Consider the following 20046-nt stretch of genomic DNA (forward strand, 5'->3'; position numbering starts at 1 on the left):
TTGCAGAGCACTTTCACGACCTGCTGAACTGTGAACCACCTGAAGACGAGCTGGAACTGGGGACTGACACAGAAGATACAGAGCCACGCCCTCCAACCAGGGATGAAGTCGCACATGACATAAGCTATCTAAAGAATAACAAGGCAACTGGAGAAGATGGTATAGCAGTCGAGATGATAGTGGGGAGGCAACAAAGCAATAGACAACATTACCAACATAATCCACCAGATCTGGAGAACAAAGAATTTGCCAGAAGCATGGAAGAATGCAATTGTAGTACCAATACATAAGAAGGGGGACAAGAGAGATGCAAACAACTACAGAGGAATATCGCTACTAGAGGTCGGATACAAGGTGCTGTCAAAACTATTGTTCAAGAAAGTAGAATAACAGGTAGAAAGTACAGTTGGCGACTACCAAGCTGGATTCAGGAAGGGAAGAGGTTGTATAGAACAGATATTTACCCTGAAGCAACAGATAGAACATGTTGTTGTTGTCGTGGTCTTCAGTCCTGAGACTGGTTTGATGCAGCTCTCCATGCTACTCTATCCTGTGTAAGCTCCTTCATCTCCCAGTACCTACTGCAACCTACATCCTTCTGAACCTGTTTAGCGTATTCATCTCTTGGTCTCCCCCTACGATTTTTACCCTCCACGCTGCCCTCCAATGCTAAATTTGTGATCCATTGATGCCTCAGGACATGTACTACCAACCGATCCCTTCTTCTAGTCAATTTGTGCCACAAACTTCTTTTCTCCCCAATCCTATTCAATACCTCCTCATTAGTTACGTGATCTAACCACCTAATCTTCAACATTCTTCTGTAGCACCACATTTCGAAAGCTTCTATTCTCTTCTTGTCCAAACTATTTATTGTCCATGTTTCACTTCCATATATGGCTACACTTCATACAAATACTTTCAGAAACGACTTCCTGATACTTAAATCTATACTCGATATTAACAAATTTCTCTTCTTCAGAAACGCTTTCCTTGCCATTGCCAGTTTACATTTGATATCCTCTCTACTTCGACCATCATCAGTTATTTAGCTCCCCAAATAGCAAAACTCCTTTACTACTTTAAGTGTCTCATTTACTAATCTAATTCCCTCAGCATCACCCGACTTAATGCGACTACATTAATGCAAAGATTTGCTAATCTAATTCCATCGTTTTGCTTTTGTTGACGTTCATCTTACATCCTCCTTTCAAGACACTGTCCATTCCGCTCAACAGCTCTTCCAAGTCCTTTGCTGTCTCTGACAGAATTACAATGTCATCGGCGAACCTCAACGTTTTTATTTCTTCTCCATGGATTTTAATATCTACTCCGAATTTTTCTTTTATTTCCTTTACTGCTTGCTCAATATACAGATTGAATAACATCGAGGAGAGGCTACAACCCTGTCTCACTCCCTTCCCAACCATTGCTTCCCTTTCATGCCCTTCGATTCTTATAACTGCCTTCTGGTTTCTGTACAAATTGCAAATAGCCTTTCGCTCCCTGTATTTTACCCCTGCCCCCTTTAGAATTTGAAAGAGAGTATTCCAGTCACCGTTGTCAAAAGCTTTCTCTAAGTCTACAAATGTTAGAAACGTTGGTTTGCCTTTCCTTAATCTTTTTTCTCAGATAAGTCGTAAGGCCAGTATTGCCTCACGTGATCCCATATTTCTACGGAATCCAAACTGATCTTCCCCGAGGTCGGCTTCTTCCAGTTTTTCCATTCGTCTGTAAATAATTCGCGTTATTTTGCAGCTGTGACTTATTAAATTAATAGTTCGGTAATTTTCACATCTGTCAACACCTGCTTTCATTGGGATTGGAATTATTATATTCTTCTTGAAGTCTGAGGGTATTTCACCTGTCTCGTACATCTTGCTCACCATATGGTAGAGTTTTGTCAGGACTGGCTCTCCCAAGGCCGTCAGTAGTTCTAATGGAATGTTGTCTACTCCCGGGGCCTTGTTTCGACTCAGGTCTTTCAGTGCTCTGTCAAACTCTTCACGCAGTATCGTATCTCCCATTTCATCTTCATCTACATGCTCTTCCATTTTCATAATATTGTCCTCCAGTACTTCTTCCACTTTTCTGCTTTCCTCTCTTTGCTTAGAACTGTGTTTCCATCTGAGCTGTTGATATTCATACAAGTGGCTCTCTTTTCTCCAAAGGTTTCTTTAATTTTCCTGTAGGCTGTATCTATCTTATCCCTAGTGAGATAAGCCTCTACATCCTTACATTTGTCCTCTAGCCATCCCTGCTCAGCCATTTTGCACTTCCTGTCGATCTCATTTTTGAGACGTTTGTATTCCTTTTTGCCTGCTTCATTTATTGCATTTTTATATTTTCTCCTTTCATCAATTAAATTCAATATTTCTTCTGTTACCCAAGGATTTCTACTGGCCCTCGTCTTTTTACCTACTTGATCGTCTGCTGCCTTCACTACTTCATCCCTCAGACCTACCCATTCGTCTTCTACTGTATTTCTTTCCCCCATTCCTGTCAGTTGTTCCCTTATGCTGTCTCTGAAACTCTGTACAACCTCTGGCTTAGTCAGTTTATCCAGGTCCCATCTCCTTAAATTCCCACCTTTTTGCAATTTCTTCAGTTTTAATCTACAGTTCATAACCAACAGATTGTGGTCAGAGCCCACATCTGCCCCTGGAAATGTCCTACAATTTAAAACCTGTTTCCTAAATCTCTGTCTTACCATTATATAATCTGTCTGATACCTTTTAGTATCTCCAGGATTCTTCCATGTATACAACCTTCTTTTACGATTCTTGAACCAAGTGTTAGCTATGATTAAGTTATGCTATGTGCAAAATTCTAACAGACGGCTTCCTCTTTCATTTCTTAGCCCCAATATTCACCTACTATGTTTCCTTCTCTCCCTTTTCCTACTGTCGAATTCCAGTCACCCATGACTATTAAATTTTCTTCTCCCTTCACTACCTGAATAATTTCTTTTATCTCATCATACATTTTTTCAATTTCTTCGTCATCTGCAGAGCTAGTTGGCATATAAACTTGTACTACTGTAGTAGGCATGGGCTTCGTGTCTATCTTGGCCACTATAATACGTTCACTATGGGTGTTTGTAGTAGCTTACCCGCACTCCTATTTTTTTATTCATTATTAAACCAACTCCTGCATTACCCCTATTTGATTTTGCATTTATAACCCTGTATTCACCTGTCCAGTAGTCTAGTTCCTCCTGCCACCGAATTTCACTAATTCCCACTATATCTAACTTTAACCTATCCATTTCGCTTTTTAAATTTTCTATCCTACCTGCCCGATTAAGGGATCTGACATTCCACGCTCCGATCCGTAGAATGCCAGTTTTCTTTCTCCTGATAACGACATCCTCTTGAGTAGTCCCCGCCCGGAGATCCGAATGGGGGACTATTTTACCTCCGGAAAATTTTCCCAAGAGGACGCCATCATCATTTAATCATAGAGTAAAGCTGCATGCCCTTGGGAAAAATTACGGCCGTAGTTTCCCCTTGCTTTCAGCCGTTCGCAGTACCACAACAGCAAGGCCGTTTTGGTTAATGTTACAAGGCCAGATCAGTCAATCATGCAGACTGTCGCCCCTGCAACTACTGAAAAGGCTGCTGCCCCTATTCAGGAACCACATGTTTGTCTGGCCTCTCAACAGATACCCGTCCATTGTGGTTGCACCTACGGTACGGCTCTCTGTATCGTTGAGGCACGGAAGCCTCCCCACCAACGGCAAGGTCCATGGTTCATGGGGGGAGGTGATAGAACATAGCGCCTTAAAAAACAAGAAGACAGTAATAACGTTCGTGAACTTCACAAAGGCATATGACTCCATCGACAGACAGACTCTTGTTAGGATCCCGAAGAACAGAGGACTTGATGGAACTGCACAAGAACTCATAAAAGAAATTCTGATAGACACAAAAGCAAGGGTGAGATTCAGAGGAGCACTGTCAGAGGAATTTTAGATCAAGACTGGTGTTAAACAGGAAGATAGATTGTCACCATTGTTGTTCAATATAGCACTGGACGATGTGATCAGGCAGTGGAGAGCAATAAACGCGGAAATGGGAATACCAAAGACCCATGTGGGGGACAAAAAGGACGACAGGGCTCAAGTGGACTGCCTAGCCTTTGCAGATGACACAGCAATAGCAATTGAGACGGGAGAAGATGCAAAGACACAACTCGACAACTTGAGTAAGGTAGCCAGAAAGGTGGGACTGAGGATCGCCTATAACGAGACAAAGACATTAAATACCACTGCGAACTGGGAAACACCAGAAGGCACTGTGAAAATGGTCAGGTTGGGTTGTTTTGGGGGAAGAGACCAAACTGTGAAGTCATCGGTCTCATCGGTTTTAGGGAAGGACGGGAAGGAAGTCGGCCGTGCCCTTTCAAAGGAACCATCCCGGAATTTGCCTGGAGCGATTTAGGGAAATCACGGAAAACCTAAATCAGGATGGCCGGACGCGGGATTGAACCGTCGTCCTCCCGAATGCGTGTCGAGTGTGCTAACCACTGCGCCACCTTGCTCGGTGTGCAAATGGTGGACAAATTTAAATACCTGGGAGAATTTATACCAGGAAGGAACAGAAGCAAGGAGGGAATAACAGAGAGGAAAAAGGAGATGAGGTCAGCCTTCTGTATGACGAGAGAGATATACAATAAAGAGAATATATCCACAGAAACAAAGATAAGCCAGTACAAGGTAACGGTGAGGAATGCAGTATTATATGCTGCTGAGACGATGACACTAGGAAGAAATGGGGCAGAACAACTGAGAAAGATGTGAGAAAAATACTGAGAAAAATACTAGGTCCAAAAAGAGGTGGAGAGAGGTGGATGCGAAGACCTAGGGAACAATATCTGGGGAAATCAGACTCAAAAGGGCGAGATTTGCTGGACATGTAGTTAGGATGAGTATGGACAGAATAATGAAGAGGATGTGGGAAACGACAGGGAGGACAAGGGGAAAGACAGGAACCAAGTGGGTTGTTGCACTTCGGAAGAACTGGTTGGAATTGGGGATCGAGGTCGAAGGAAAGGAAAATTGGAGGAACAAATATACACCGACCAATATGCCGGAGATCAACGACAGAGAAGAGTACAGAAAAAGATTAGAGTGTCACCAGTGGAGGCGACATGAGAAAACGACACTGAAGATCTCGGAAGAAGAGCGGGAGAGAAGAAAAGAAAGAATGAAGAGGTTCTGGGGGAAGAAGAGGAAAATGCAGTCCACGAAGGGGCTACCCGTGGTCCTACAGAGGCCGTAACGCAAAAAGAAGAAGAAGAAGAATGATCAAAGCCACATAAGGATTTAAAAATAAAAAAAATGAAAGCATATAACTAGACTCAAAGCGATAGCTTTCCACTCGTGAAGGCCACACCCAATCCATTACACCAAGCCTGCAATCTGCAGTGTACTACTATTTAACGCAACTGAGCGCCACGCAAGATTTCGTCGATTACTTGCAAACGGGAGCCCAACGGGGTGAATGGCTACAGGTATGGATCGTGCTTTTAATGCTGTAAATGTCTTCACCAATTAGCGCTTGCGCATCAGTTTCGTGGCGTTTTTACCGAGAGGCTGGAACCAATGGAGGAAGATTAGCCACACTGTCAACCAGCTGCAGGGTGAGGCGTTTGTGTGGCGAATTTGTACAGAGAACGTTTGCAGTTCGGACGACGAGTTGATCGACAAGTTGTCAGAGAAGTACTGGTCCGCCAGCACGGATAGCGACTGCAGATACCACAGGGGAAACCTGACTCGCCGGCTATGGGACAGGGTTTGAAAGAGGCCTACTCTGAGAGACTGTACTTGACACAGCCGTCCCGTCCCAGGGTTTCTGTTGCGTTATACAGGGTGACAATTATTGAACTATACGAAAAAAACGTAAATTAGTTACAAACTACGGCATGCACACACTTTATTCAACATGTAAACGTCACTACAGATATTCTAGTTTAGGTTATGGCATGTTTGATATGCCTGTCATCATTGGCAATGATGTCACGCATGCGAATAGGGAAATCGTGCATGACCCGCTGAAGTGTCGGAACACCGATGCTGTCGATAACCCCCTGAATGACTGTTTTCCACTCAGCGATGCTTTTGGGGTTATTGCTGTACACCTTGTCTTTATATTAGCCCCGTAAGAAACGGTCGAGTGTGTTCAGATGTGGTGAATACGGCGGCCAATCGAGGCCCATGCCAGTGGCCTCTGGGTGCCCCAGAGCCACAGTGCGGTCTCCAGAGCGCTTCTCCAGGGCATCAAACACTCTCCTGCTTCGAACTCCGTCTCGCATGAACCACATTCCGTCGAGGTGTACAGGGAGTAGTGCAGTGGGCATTTTCACTCTGGAAACAGCCCCCAGCCATGTATCCGCAAAATGCTTTCTTTCAGAGGTACTAGTTGTGCAAGGTTCGCAGGAGAGCTTCTGTAAAGTTTCGAAGGTAGGAGACGAGGTACTGGCAGAAGTAAAGCTGTGAGGACGGCGCGTGAGTCGTGCTCGGGTAGGTCAGATGGTGGAGTACTCGCCCACGAAAGGCAAAGGTACCGAGTTCGAGTCTCGGTCCGGCACACAGGTTCAATCTGCCAGGAAGTTTCACTTAATGCCAAGTCCTCCGCGGGCAGTCAAGATTCGCAGCCACCAGTGGAAACAAGTGTCTGAGTGCCAGTGGACAATAATTCATACAGATCTACATCAGCGCTCCAGAAACCGGCGCACGGTGTGTGGCGGAGAGTACTTGTGGTACAACTAGCTAATCCTCCTTTCCCTGTCGCCTAACGAATGGTACGTGGGAAGAACGATTACCGGTAAATCTCTGTGTAGCTGTAACGTCTCGAATTTGTCCCTTGCGACCACTTCTCGAGACGTACCTGGGAGAAAGTAATGAGCTGTCGAGCTCTTGCCGAAATGAACTCTCTCGGAACTTGAAGAGTAAACCTGCACGATGCCTCTTTTTATCGCCTATCATTAAGAGTTTTGCGCAAAATCTGCGCGAGGGCTAAACGACCCTCTGACGCAAAGCACTGTTCTTCTTTGGATATTCTCTGTCTGTACTTCTAACCCAACCCGATAATGGTCCTAGATTGATGAGCAGTACTCAAGAACCGCGCGAACGACCTTTTGTAAGCCACTTCTGGGGGCGACGAATTACATTCCCTTAAGATTGCCCCTGTGAATCACAGTCTAGGATCTGCTTTTCCTACTAATTTCTTTTATGCGGTCATTCCCCTGAATGTGGCTCCGGATGGTTACTGCTAGATATTTTACAGCATATACCGTTTGCACCGCTATTTACATATATTGTAAACCGCGACCGTCCTATCACACTTCCCTGTGCTACTCCGGATATTGGCTTTACATCTGTCGATTTAGTTGTTTTAAGAACGACTTGTTGAGACCTATTTTCCAGTCTTGTATTCAGTCGCAAATCTGACCCAATACTTAATAAGCCCAAATCTTGCCACTAGACGGCAGTGAGGAACAGTGTAAAATTCTTTACTGAAATCAAGGAACACGGCATCAACCTCTGCGCCTTTATCTGACAGCGCTATGGACCTCATGGAGGAACAGTGTGAGCCGAGTTTCGCAGGATCTCTGTTTGCGGAATCGATGTTGGTTTTAATGGAGGACATTTTCGTTCTCCAAAATCGTCATAACACATGAGCATGAAACATGTTCCATAATTCTACAACAGACGCTATAGGGCTACAATTATGTGCCTCTGTCGTACGGCCCTTCTCGAAAATGGTCTTCCAGTCGCGAGGATGCTCCTACAAGCGGAGCAATGTCCTTTAACATAATATTTCTGGAATCTTACAGGTACCTCATCTCGTCCTGATGCCTCCACTAGTACGCGATTGCTGTTGCTTTTCAGTCCCGCGAACACTTACCTCAATATTCGACACTTCGGTCCTCGTAAGACGACGGAAAAGAGGGACCGTATTACGATCTTCCGCCGTGAAACAATTTCAGAAGACCGAATTCAGTATTTCAGCCTTGTCTCTGTTATCTTCCTAGTCGATGCCCGAGTGACTGAATAGATGGCTGCGATCGGGTTATGCGTTTTACGTAAGACCAAAACCGCTCTGGGATTTTAGTGAGATCGGCCGGAAAAATTTTACTTTCAAAGTCATTGAAAGCTTCTCTTATTGCTGTCCTTTCGCTCATTTTCGTTTCGTTCAGCTTCTTTTTGTCAGCTAGGTTTTGACTTCTTTTCAGTCTGTGACATTCCTCGGAGCATGCGGCGCGGCATGTTTCTTTTTTACCGCCCTGCCAGTGTCCAGCAATGTTCATTTGTCTAGCTAAAAGCTGTAGTAGAAAATACTAGACTACTACTGTCTACTGCACGTCGCAACATACATAGAATTGTCCGGTAAACGGGATGTGGCTAGCTTTTGAAATAGAAGTTTTGACTTGGCAATGTAAATTTTCAGGTGTGTTTTACGATAAAGATCACAGTTAATACTGCCAGGTCTGTACTAACTGAAACACAATATAAAGTTCACACGCAATCCACAATCACAAACGTAGCCAGTTTATGGTACTTACACCCGTTACCGAAGTTAATAAAGTTCACCGGATCGTTTAGTTATGAAAATGCTCGCTCAAATGTTGTGCACTCTGCTCTACACGCAATACCTGTTCCAGTCTTAGATCGCACAACACGCCACGCGGTTTTGACTAACAGTCAATATTCCGTCCGAAATTCCACACGACTTCCACTATACCGTTCACTTAAATACGCTTTGTACTACTTCGCAAACTCGTAATTAGCATTTCTCCGCGATTTCATAGTACTTTCATTGGAGCTGCTTTCAATGAGATGTTACTAGTTCGAATCCTCAGCCCCGACTGACCTAGATCACACCAAAGGCTTTGTTCCCAGCATATATTGGCGCGAGCCTGCATTTTTCTGATTGGCTGATATCACAAACAGCAAATCAGGTTGCAGTATTATCCCGCGATAACCGGCGATTTACTTCAACGACCAATCATAGTAAAACATTTCTTTCTATGTCAATTGCTAAATAAATAAATTTAGAAGAGAATCAAATATAAAATTCTGAAATTACCGATTAATTTGTGTTCTACTCACGATTTATTAGTACCATAAATTGACTGCACATTTAATTATAGTAAATCCCCTGTATAGTTTAACTGGTACTTCGTGAAAAAAACAAAACAATTTTCATTTACTTCTGTTCTTCTTCACTCATACAACACTCACCCAGCTAATTACTACACATATAAAACAATTATAATTATGCAAATACATTATATATTAGTCAAACATAACTTTACAACATTGTTTTGACTACGGCTGCTAGCACTGCCCGTCAACTGCTGACCTCTGCCGCCTACTAGTACAACTACGTGCAGCTCTGTAACTCACAAGGGAACCTCCCCATCGCACTCCCCTCAGATTTAGTTATAAGTTGGCACAGTGGATAGGCCTTGAAAAATTGAACACAGATCAATCGAGAAAACAGAAAGACGTTGTGTGGAACTACACTCCTGGAAATGGAAAAAAGAACACATTGACACCGGTGTGTCAGACCCACCATACTTGCTCCGGACACGGCGAGAGGGCTGTACAAGCAATGATCACACGCACGGCACAGCGGACACACCAGGAACCGCGGTGTTGGCCGTCGAATGGCGCTAGCTGCGCAGCATTTGTGCACCGCCGCCGTCAGTGTCAGCCAGTTTGCCGTGGCATACGGAGCTCCATCGCAGTCTTTAACACTGGTAGCATGCCGCGACAGCGTGGACGTGTACCGTATGTGCAGTTGACGGACTTTGAGCGAGGGCGTATAGTGGGCATGCGGGAGGCCGGGTGGACGTACCGCCGAATTGCTCAACACGTGGGGCGTGAGGTCTCCACAGTACATCGATGTTGTCGCCAGTGGTCGGCGGAAGGTGCACGTGCCCGTCGACCTGGGACCGGACCGCAGCGACGCACGGATGCACGCCAAGACCGCAGGATCCTACGCAGTGCCGTAGGGGACCGCACCGCCACTTCCCAGCAAATTAGGGACACTGTTGCTCCTGGGGTATCGGCGAGGACCATTCGCAACCGTCTCCATGAAGCTGGGCTACGGTCCCGCACACCGTTAGGCCGTCTTCCGCTCACGCCCCAACATCGTGCAGCTCGCCTCCAGTGGTGTCGCGACAGGCGTGAATGGAGGGACGAATGGAGACGTGTCGTCTTCAGCGATGAGAGTCGCTTCTGCCTTGGTGCCAATGATGGTCGTATGCGTGTTTGGCGCCGTGCAGGTGAGCGCCACAATCAGGACTGCATACGACCGAGGCACACAGGGCCAACACCCGGCATCATGGTGTGGGGAGCGATCTCCTACACTGGCCGTACAGCACTGGTGATCGTCGAGGGGACACTGAATAGTGCACGGTACATCCAAACCGTCATCGAACCCATCGTTCTACCATTCCTAGACCGGCAAGGGAACTTGCTGTTCCAACAGGACAATGCACGTCCGCATGTATCCCGTGCCACCCAACGTGCTCTAGAAGGTGTAAGTCAACTACCCTGGCCAGCAAGATCTCCGGATCTGTCCCCCATTGAGCATGTTTGGGACTGGATGAAGCGTCGTCTCACGCGGTGTGCACGTCCAGCACGAACGCTGGTCCAACTGAGGCGCCAGGTGGAAATGGCATGGCAAGCCGTTCCACAGGACTACATCCAGCATCTCTACGATCGTCTCCATGGGAGAATAGTAGCCTGCATTGCTGCGAAAGGTGGATATACACTGTACTAGTGCCGACATTGTGCATGCTCTGTTGCCTGTGTCTATGTGCCTGTGGTTCTGTCAGTGTGATCATGTGATGTATCTGACCCCAGGAATGTGTCAATAAAGTTTCCCCTTCCTGGGACAATGAATTCACGGTGTTCTTATTTCAATTTCCAGGAGTGTATGAAAAAAATAAGCAAAATATACAAACTGAATAGTCCATGCGCAAGATAGACAACATCAAGGATAGTGTAAGCTAAGGAGCGCCGTGGTCCCATGGTTAGCGTGCGCAGCTGCGCAACGAGAGGTCCTTGGATCAAGTCTTCCCTCGAGTGAAAAGTTTACTTCCTTATTTTCGCAAAGTTATGATCTGTCCGTTCGTTCATTGACGTCTCTGTTCACTGTAATAAGTGTAGTGTCTGTGTTTTGCGACCGCACCGCAAAACCGTGCCATTAGTAGACGAAAGGACGTGCCTCTCCAATGGGAACCGAAAATATTATATCACAAGGTCATAGGTCAACCGATTCCTCCACAGGAAAACACGTCAGATAATAATTGTCTGAAAATAAAAAATTAAACTTTTCACTCGAAGGCAGACTTGATCCAAGGACCTCTCGTTCCGCAGCTTCGCACGCTAACCACGGGAGCACGGCGTTCCTGAGCTTATATGCCCTAGTTTGGCGTATCTTGAGCATGGACTACTCAGTTTGTATATTTTGCTTATTTTTTTCATAGTTCCACACAAGTTCTTCCTGTTTTCTCGATTGATCTGTGTTCAGTTTTTCAAGGCCTGTCCACTGTACCAACTTCTAACTAAATCTGACGGGGGTGCGATGGGGCGGTTCCCTTGTCAGGTCCATGTCAGCTGGTGACCTCTGTCGATGACTCGTGCCTATAACGATATCGTCCTCACAAGTGACAGGAGCGATGCGAAGGCGCTACGCCTCAAGCATACAGGCTGATAGCTATTGAACTACATGAAGTGTAATCGTCGTAACTTCCGAACGGTTTGCGTTAACACGTTCAAACTGCACTGTTGACCGCGGGGCTCGATGGGAACCAGTACGCGCTCTCAATTGGGTGGGTTCGTCAATAAGCAAAATTGGCGCATCAGGAGACTGACAATCCGCATTTCGCGATCCAGAAGCGTCTTCACCCTCAATTGGTGACCGTGTCGTGTGCAGTGTCCAGTCACGGAATAACCGTTCCGATGGCACGGTGACTACTGAACGGTGCGTGAAGGTTTTGGAAGATGATTTCGTCCTCGTCATCCGAAGTGACCCTGATTTCGACAATTCGTGCAATACAGAGCTCGACATCGTCGAACCAGGAGAGTGTTTGGTGTGCTGGAGGAGCGCTCTGGGGACCCCCTTCTGGTTCTGGGGTACCCAGAGGCCACTGGCGTGGGCCTCGATTGGCCACCATGTTCTCCGGATCTCAACACGTGCGACTCCTTTTTGTGGGGCTATATTAAATACGAGATGTACCGCAATAACCACAAAAACCTTGCCGAGTGGAAAACAATCATTCAGGAGGTCACCGACGGCATCGGTGTTCCGACACCTCAGCGGGTCGTGCAGAATTTCGCTATTCGCTTGCGCTACATCATCTCCACTGATGGCAGGCACATCGAAGATGTCATAACCTAAACCAGAATATCTGTAGTGACGTTTGAATGTTGAATAAAGTGTGTGCACGTCGTACATTGTAACTAATTTACGTTTCCAGAATCAGACTTCCACTCTGCAGCGGAGTGTGCGCTGATATGAAACTTCCTGGCAGATTAAAACTGTGTGCCCGACCGAGACTCGAACTCGGTAGAGCACTTGCCCGCGAAAGGCAAAGTTCCCGAGTTCGAGTCTCGGTCCGGCACACAGTTTTAATCTGCCAGGAAGTTTCATATCAGCGCACACTCCGCTGCAGAGTGAAAATCTCATTCTGGAAACATCCCCTAGGCTGTGGCTAAGCCATGTCTCCGCAATATCCTTTCCTTCAGGAGTGCTAGTTCTGCATGGTTCGCAGGAGAGCTTCTGTAAAGTTTGGAAGGTAGGAGGCGAGGTACCGCCGGAAATAAAGCTGTGAGGACGGGGCGTGAGTTGTGCTCGGGTAGCTCAGTCGGTAGAGCGCTTGCCCGCGAAAGGTAAAGGTCCCGAGTTCGAGTCTCGGTCCGGCACACAGTTTTAATCTGCCAGGAAGTTTAATTTACGTTTCTTTTCATGTATAAGGGATACTGAACGATGCTTTTCATTTCATAACATTCAACTTGAACGATGTTCTGTATATGGTCATATAGTAATTCATTGATAACATGGGTCGGTGAAATCTAATATTATGTGACTAAATCTAAAGGTTTTTAATCTTCCTTTTTCAACAGCCTGTTACCGTAGTGTAGAAAATTTTGCAGACGAATTGTGGTGGCGATCTTGCACGGTTGGCATGTGTTAATGCCGTCGGTTTTCAAGCTAACCTCGAGTGGGGCCAATGCACGGTACTGAGGCCCAAGAGAGATGGAAACGCACTGTGTGTTACGGGAAGTGAAGTGAACAAAGATGGAGTCACCGCGAAGACAACTCACGGCGCCTGCTCTCTGCGACAACTTGACGTACTGTGTGCTGTGTGAAGGCAAAGAGCAACACTTGCTGACTGCTCAGGTTAAAGAAAGTAGGCGAGAGTGGCGCTCTCTGCTTCCTTCGAGACTCTGGCCGTGACGTTTCCGGCAGATGGTACACTGCTTGCTTGCTTTCTTTTTTGGTAATGAACCCATTATTTCAATTCAATGCCACGGTGTTTCGATACAGGCTCACAGTGATGGGACCAGCTTCTATCCCTTTTACAATGCTCATCACAAACTTTTCCCATCAGACTGTGCCGATGTGAGCAGAGGCGTTGGTGAGCGCATTTACGAGGTTGCTCCACTGCTCGATCAAACCTAGAAAAGGGAACAGAGTGAGTGCTTGCCACGTTTAGTAACTTGCTGGATGGCGAAAAGGGGCACTGCCGCAATACAGTACCGTAGGTACGCCAAACCAGACGCTCCCCAAGTATTTCATACGGTTTTCGCTCCTCCATTTTTTTTCGTAAGGAGAAGTACAATGATTGCCACTGCAGAAAATGGAGTCCAATGGTTGCATTAAGGTTTAATTTCTGAATTATGTGACTCAATAAACAAAAGAAATTGTATTCAGTGCACCATGATGTTCATATATTAAATATCTCTAAAACATAAATGGCAGAAATGTAACAAAACTTCTAACACCACATAATCTAATAAATAAGCAAAGGACTTGGGAGAGTAGTTGAACGGAATGGACAGTGTCTTGAAAGGAGGATATAAGATGAACATCAACAAAAGCAAAACGAGGATAATGGAATGTAGTGGAATTAAGTCGGGTGATGCTGAGGGAATTAGATTAGTAAATGAGACACTTAAAGTAGTAAAGGAGTTTTGCTATTTGGGGAGCAAAATAACTGATGATGGTCGAAGTAGAGAGGATATAAAATGTAGACTGGCAATGGCAAGGAAAGAGTTTCTGAAGAAGAGAAATTTGTTAACGTCGAGCATAGATTTAAGTATCAAGAAGTCGTTTCTGAAAGTATTTGTATGGAGTGTAGCCACGTATGGAAGTGAAACATGGACGGTAAATAGTTTGGACAAGAAGAGAATAGAAGCTTTCGAAATGTGGTGCTACAGCAGAATGCTGAAGATAAGGTGGGTAGATCACGTAACTAATGAGGAGGTATTGAATAGGATTGGGGAGAAAAGAAGTTTTTGGCACAACTTGACTAGAAGAAGGGATCGGTTGGTAGGACATGTTCTAAGGCATCAAGGGGTGACCAATTTAGTATTGGAGGGCAGCGTGGAGGGTAAAAATCGTAGAGGGAGACCAAGAGATGAATACACTGAGCAGATTCAGAAGGATGTAGGTTGCAGTAAGTACTGGGAGATGAAGAAGCTTGCACAGGATAGAGTAGCATGGAGAGCTGCATTAAACCAATCTCAGGACTGAAGACTACAGCAACAATTATGAAAAGGAAAATTTAAGTTTGAAATGAAAACTGTAGTGGCATCTACAGTGGTCACGCGGAATGGAACGCCAGTCCCCATCCAAACCGCAGACTTTTATCTCGTTATCAGCCGTCGCGCAACATGTCGACATGTGGTAGAACGATGTCTGTAGCCGACAAGTGGCGCACGCAGCTGCACCCTCACACAGTAGGTGGAACCCACGCATCAGCGGCAGTGCCAATTACGAAGCGCGTCGATGCGCGTCGGTGCCGTGTCCTTGGCCGTGGCCGGAAGCTGTTCGTCAAAGGTCTTTAAGGGGACGTCCGGCAGCCTCGATAGCCAAGGCCGCCAATGGACGCCTGACCAGTGTCGGGGATGCACATTCCGAATACTGACCGTGGAGGACGAAACTGTCGTCGCTATTACCCTGTTGGCGAGAAGAAGAGAGTTCGTAATTCTCCAGACTTAGTGCAAGTAGAAAAAAACTAAAAAAAAAACTCCGTCCGAACAGGCCACGAAGGCCCAACAGTACCGACCGGCCGCCGTGTCACCCTGAGACCACAGGCGTCATTGGACAGCGCATCACTCTCCTAGCCGTACGTCAGTTTACGAGACCGGAGCCGCTACTTTTCAATCGAGTAGCTCCTCAGTTTGCCTCACGAGAGCCGAGTGCAGCCCACTTACCGACAGCGCTCGGCAGACCGGATGGTCACCCATCCGAGTGCTAGCCCGGCTGTACTCAGATTGTCTGCTAGCTGGACAGGGGAAGGGTGGAGAAGATGGTGAAGTTGCTTTCGTGGGCCTGCCATATCAGTGCCCTCAATCTCTTTAAGTGCTGTGGTACCCAGGAAGACCCAACTCGCATACCTCACATAACTACTGTAGAGGACAAGGGGTTATTTTATGGAAATACGGTGCGAAATTCTGATTTAGTGTGTTCCAGTGCGCGATGCACCAGCCTCACAGCGAACGGCGGAGGAAGGCTGGCCGGCGCGTTATGCAGGTGTGACAGTTTTGCAACGAGCGTCGGTACGTGTGTACGTGCGCGGCAGCCAACAGAACGCAGCATTAGCAGAATTGTGCAGGCGCGGGCCGCGTGTGGTGCGGTTGCACTAGCCAACTCATCGAGAACCTTCTAATAACCACGCCGCCACGTAACCGGCGGATTCAGCAGCGATCTGCACTACTAAGGGCATCAGAGATGGGCGTCAACATTCGGTTCGACCGACTGGGCGTCCGGTCGCTGTCACGTCGGTCGACGTCAGTGACGCTGTCCCCGAGGCCCGGCCGGCGGAGGGCGTTGCCAGCTGCTGCACCGGCGACTCCCGGCGTCGTCACGAGCCGCCCTCTGCGAGCTGGCCCTCGCCGCGTGCCACTCACCTCCCACCGCCTGCGCAGCCGCTGACTGCGTGCATCAGCTCGTCTCCACCACGACACGAGTGGTGGGGCTGAGCTACCAGAATACGTATTGGGAGAACCAACAATAAAGAGGAAGATTGCTAAAAACAGCCACCTTGTTCTACCCAGCCACGCCCTACAGCCCCGACCACGCCACCCGCTCCGGTCATCCTATTACACTACGACTTACCTCTGCCCGACTTAGCCTTTACTTTGTTGGGACTGAGGCAGAGGAGTTACAGAGAGTAGAATACTTTTTTGTTTTGTTTTGACGGTACTTACATCTGCTGCGAGGCGACCAGGGGCATGTTGGAGATGGCGGTGTACTTCCTGTGGTGGGCCAGGCCGATGCTGAAGGTCGCCTTGAAGGCCGGCTCGTCGAAGCAGGGGAAGGCGCGCCGCGCGTCGGTCGGTTCGAACTGCGTCACAGCCATCCACCTGCCGCAGTCGACGCCACACACTCAACACAGAACAGACACGCAAACAAAAGCTACTCCTGCTCCGTCACCACCGGCCGAGCCTTGCAGTCGGCATCGCACCCTCAGTACAAACATAAACGTAAACACTACTCGAACTCCACCACCATCAGCCACCTTCCGCAATCAACATCACACCCCTCAGCAAAAAAAAATTAAACTTAACACAAGGTTGCCACAAGTTTCCCCAACTGAAATTGTCTACATTTCCCTGATTTATAGGCAAGTTTTAGCATTTTCCCCTAACAAATTTTGAGATCTCAATGATACGTTAAGCAGTTACGATACAAGAAACAATAGCGCAAACAAGGAAATATCTAAAAAAACCGACTTGCAAGCAGATGGTGTTTCCTGATGTGAGCAAAAATCTTCAGTACAAACATCAACATATTTTGTAATGAACTCTTTTTAGATGGAGAAGCAAGCCAAATCATATGTATGTTTGATTAATACCACCGATGTTATTTTATTTCAATAAAGTGAAACACATTTGTTGACAAAAATATGCATTTCCTCGGAGTCACAAGACAGATTTGAAACTCTGTGTAGCTGTGGCACGGTTTATACTGGAACAAATAAAAGGAGTGTTAATACCCGCCTAACGGAACACAAAAGGAACTGTAGATTGGGACAAATTGACAAATCAGCTGTAACGGAACACGTTTTCAAAGACGGTGATCACGAAATAAAATTTAGTGAGACAAACGTGATAGTTATTTTTTTCTTTATTGATTTTCAATTCCCCCGAAGGGGGCGGGCTGGCAGCAGCTTACTACGCTGCTCTACAGCCTACAAACTTTTTTGTAAAAAAAGGAAGAAGAAAGAAACGAGGAAAAACAGGCGATAAAATGGTGATGTAAAGTGTAAAATGGCGTAAAAATGCGGAAAGTTAAAACAGAAAGCAAAAGGGGTTGGCAATGTTCATAAAATACACAGGAATGAGACTAGTAACATAGTAGACACACAATTAAAAAACATGGCGACACCGTGATAGCTAGGACCTCACATTATTATACCCGCATGTATAGAGAAGCTATAGAGATCTACAAGCACCAAAATAATTTTAATAAAAAACAAGGAGGATTAAAACTAGACAAGATATGGCGGTCGACTCTGTACCAACGAAGTGACTATCGATTACCTATAATGGAGACAGATGGCACTAGCCAGAGATAGTTTTAAAGTCGAAAGCACGTGACGAGTGGTGGCGCCATTTAAGCGCTCTGTACAAGCGTAACCTCCGGCGCCTGGCAGCCAATCGCCGACTCACCTCAGAAGATGTTGCCCGCAGTAGGCAACGAAACGTCAGGAAGGGGAAGCAGTTTTATATATAGACCACGGCAATTCAGCCCGGAAGTTTTAATTAATGAAGACGCCAGCCGTGAAAGCTTACATGTTATGATCAGATTTAAAATACTTTCACTGATTTCGGAAATAATCTCAGAAAAAAGTAGGCCTCTTGAAAGAAGTGTATAAGGCAGGGAAGAATTGTGTAAACCAACACTGTAGGTGACCGCATAAAATGTTGGTTCTGCTATGTTTGTTACTGTTGGTTATTACCCACTGTGGAATACCTATTATTTTACAATGTATTTTGTGATTTTTCTTTCGAGAAATATATGAGTACATAGCGTACAAACCGCCAGCGACTGACACAATTTTCTTCTTCTTATAGCGCATACTTTTTAACATATAAACTACTTTTGAACTGCTGAAACGTACTACAACAAATAAACTGTCTATAAAACGCCACACTGTACAATGTACTTGCTGTGAGACAGACCCAATTCCTGAAATGCGTCACCCGTCGTCTCTGGCCTGCAGAGGAGCGTCCACGGATAAACCGTGAAAATCCGGCGCACTACGCCACACACGGACAGACCCGGCCTGCGGGCAGGTCGGTGAGACTGGATCCGACGGGCAGGGCCCGCACGTTGGTGGGAACCAAATGGCTTCAGATCGGCACGCCCGATCCGACCCGTGTTACAGGTAACTGCTGAAATGGCCTGCGCTTTTGGCCTGTCACAGAAATCCACCCGTGTGGCCAGCTATTCATGAGACAAAGACAACACGTTGGTTAAGGGGGCTAGGATGTCAAATGGGCAGGAGAGGCGCCACAGAATATTTTAATTTCCACTGTCTATACTTTTACAAATAAATTCATAAAACTTTAACACCACGACCAGGAAGGATTCGGGATTCATACTCATAGCAGTGGAAGCTCAAAAACGTAACAAAACGCTTTTTTTAAAATGTGAAATTTCATCATTTTTCACTTATTATTGGCTGCATTTGTTGCTGTAGGTACACTTTTATTCCTAAGTAAGAGAGATTCTTCGATGACATCTGCACTGCATGCAAACCAAAGTTACAGGTGTATGAAACTCTAGAAGTTATTTAATATATGAAAAAAATTAATGACCTGTTACATTTTAAACTTCATGTTTAGAAAAAACTCAAGTTCTATAGTTAATTATCTCAATTTTTTCCACACTTTTTTAATAGTTTTGGAAAATTCTAGAGTTTCATACAGCTGTAACTACTGTTTGCATGCAACGAAAAATTCATCGAACAATCTCTCTTACTTAGGAAGAAAAGTGTACCTATACCAACAAATGCAGCCAATAATAAGTGAAAAAATGACGAAATTTCACACGTAAAAAAGGTATTTTGCTACGTTTTTGAACTTCCACTGCGATGAGTGTGAGTCCTCAATCCTTCCTGGTAGTGGTGACCAAGTTTTATGAATTTATTTCTAAAAGTATAGACATGTTGTTGTTGTGGTCTTCAGTCCAGAGACTGGTTTGATGCAGCTCTCCATGCTACTCTATCCTGTGCAAGCTTCATCATCTCCCAGTACCTACTCCAACCTACATCCTTCTGAATCTGCTTAGTGTATTCATCTCTTGGTCTCCCCCTACGATTTTTACCGTCCACGCTGTCCTCCAATACTAAATTGGTGATCCCTTGATGCCTCAGAACATGTCCTAACAACCGATCCCTTCTTCTGGTCAAGTTGTGCCCACAAACTTCTCTTCTCCCCAATCCTATTCAATACTTCCTCATTAGTTATGTGATCTACCCATCTAATCTTCAGCATTCTTCTGTAGCACCACATTTCGAAAGCTTCTATTCTCTTCTTGTCCAAACTATTTACTGTCCACGTTTCACTTCCATACATGGCTACACTCCATACAAATACTTTCAGAAATGACTTCCTGACACTTAAATCTATATTCGATGTTAACAAATTTCTCTTCTTCAGAAACTCTTTCCTTGCCATTGCCAGTCTACGTTTAATATCCTCTCTACTTCGACCATCATCAGTTATTTTTCTCCCCAAATAGCAAAACTCCTTTACTACTTTAAGTGTCTCATTTCCTAATCTAACACCCT

General features: G+C 45.8%; 1 protein-coding gene across 2 annotated transcripts in view; it reads right to left on the reverse strand.

Moving 5' to 3' along the window:
• Positions 1-20046, reverse strand: part of LOC126109625 (aminopeptidase Ey-like) — a 397038-nt gene that overhangs the window by 137300 nt on the left and 239692 nt on the right. For both annotated transcript variants that reach the window (XM_049914671.1, XM_049914670.1), the window contains exon 4: positions 16457-16612. In XM_049914671.1, coding sequence (XP_049770628.1) covers positions 16457-16612 — 156 coding nt within the window. The remainder of the gene's footprint in view (positions 1-16456; positions 16613-20046) is intronic.

This window comes from Schistocerca cancellata, chromosome 12, assembly GCF_023864275.1.
Source record: "Schistocerca cancellata isolate TAMUIC-IGC-003103 chromosome 12, iqSchCanc2.1, whole genome shotgun sequence".
NCBI classification, from domain to species: Eukaryota; Metazoa; Arthropoda; class Insecta; order Orthoptera; family Acrididae; genus Schistocerca; species Schistocerca cancellata.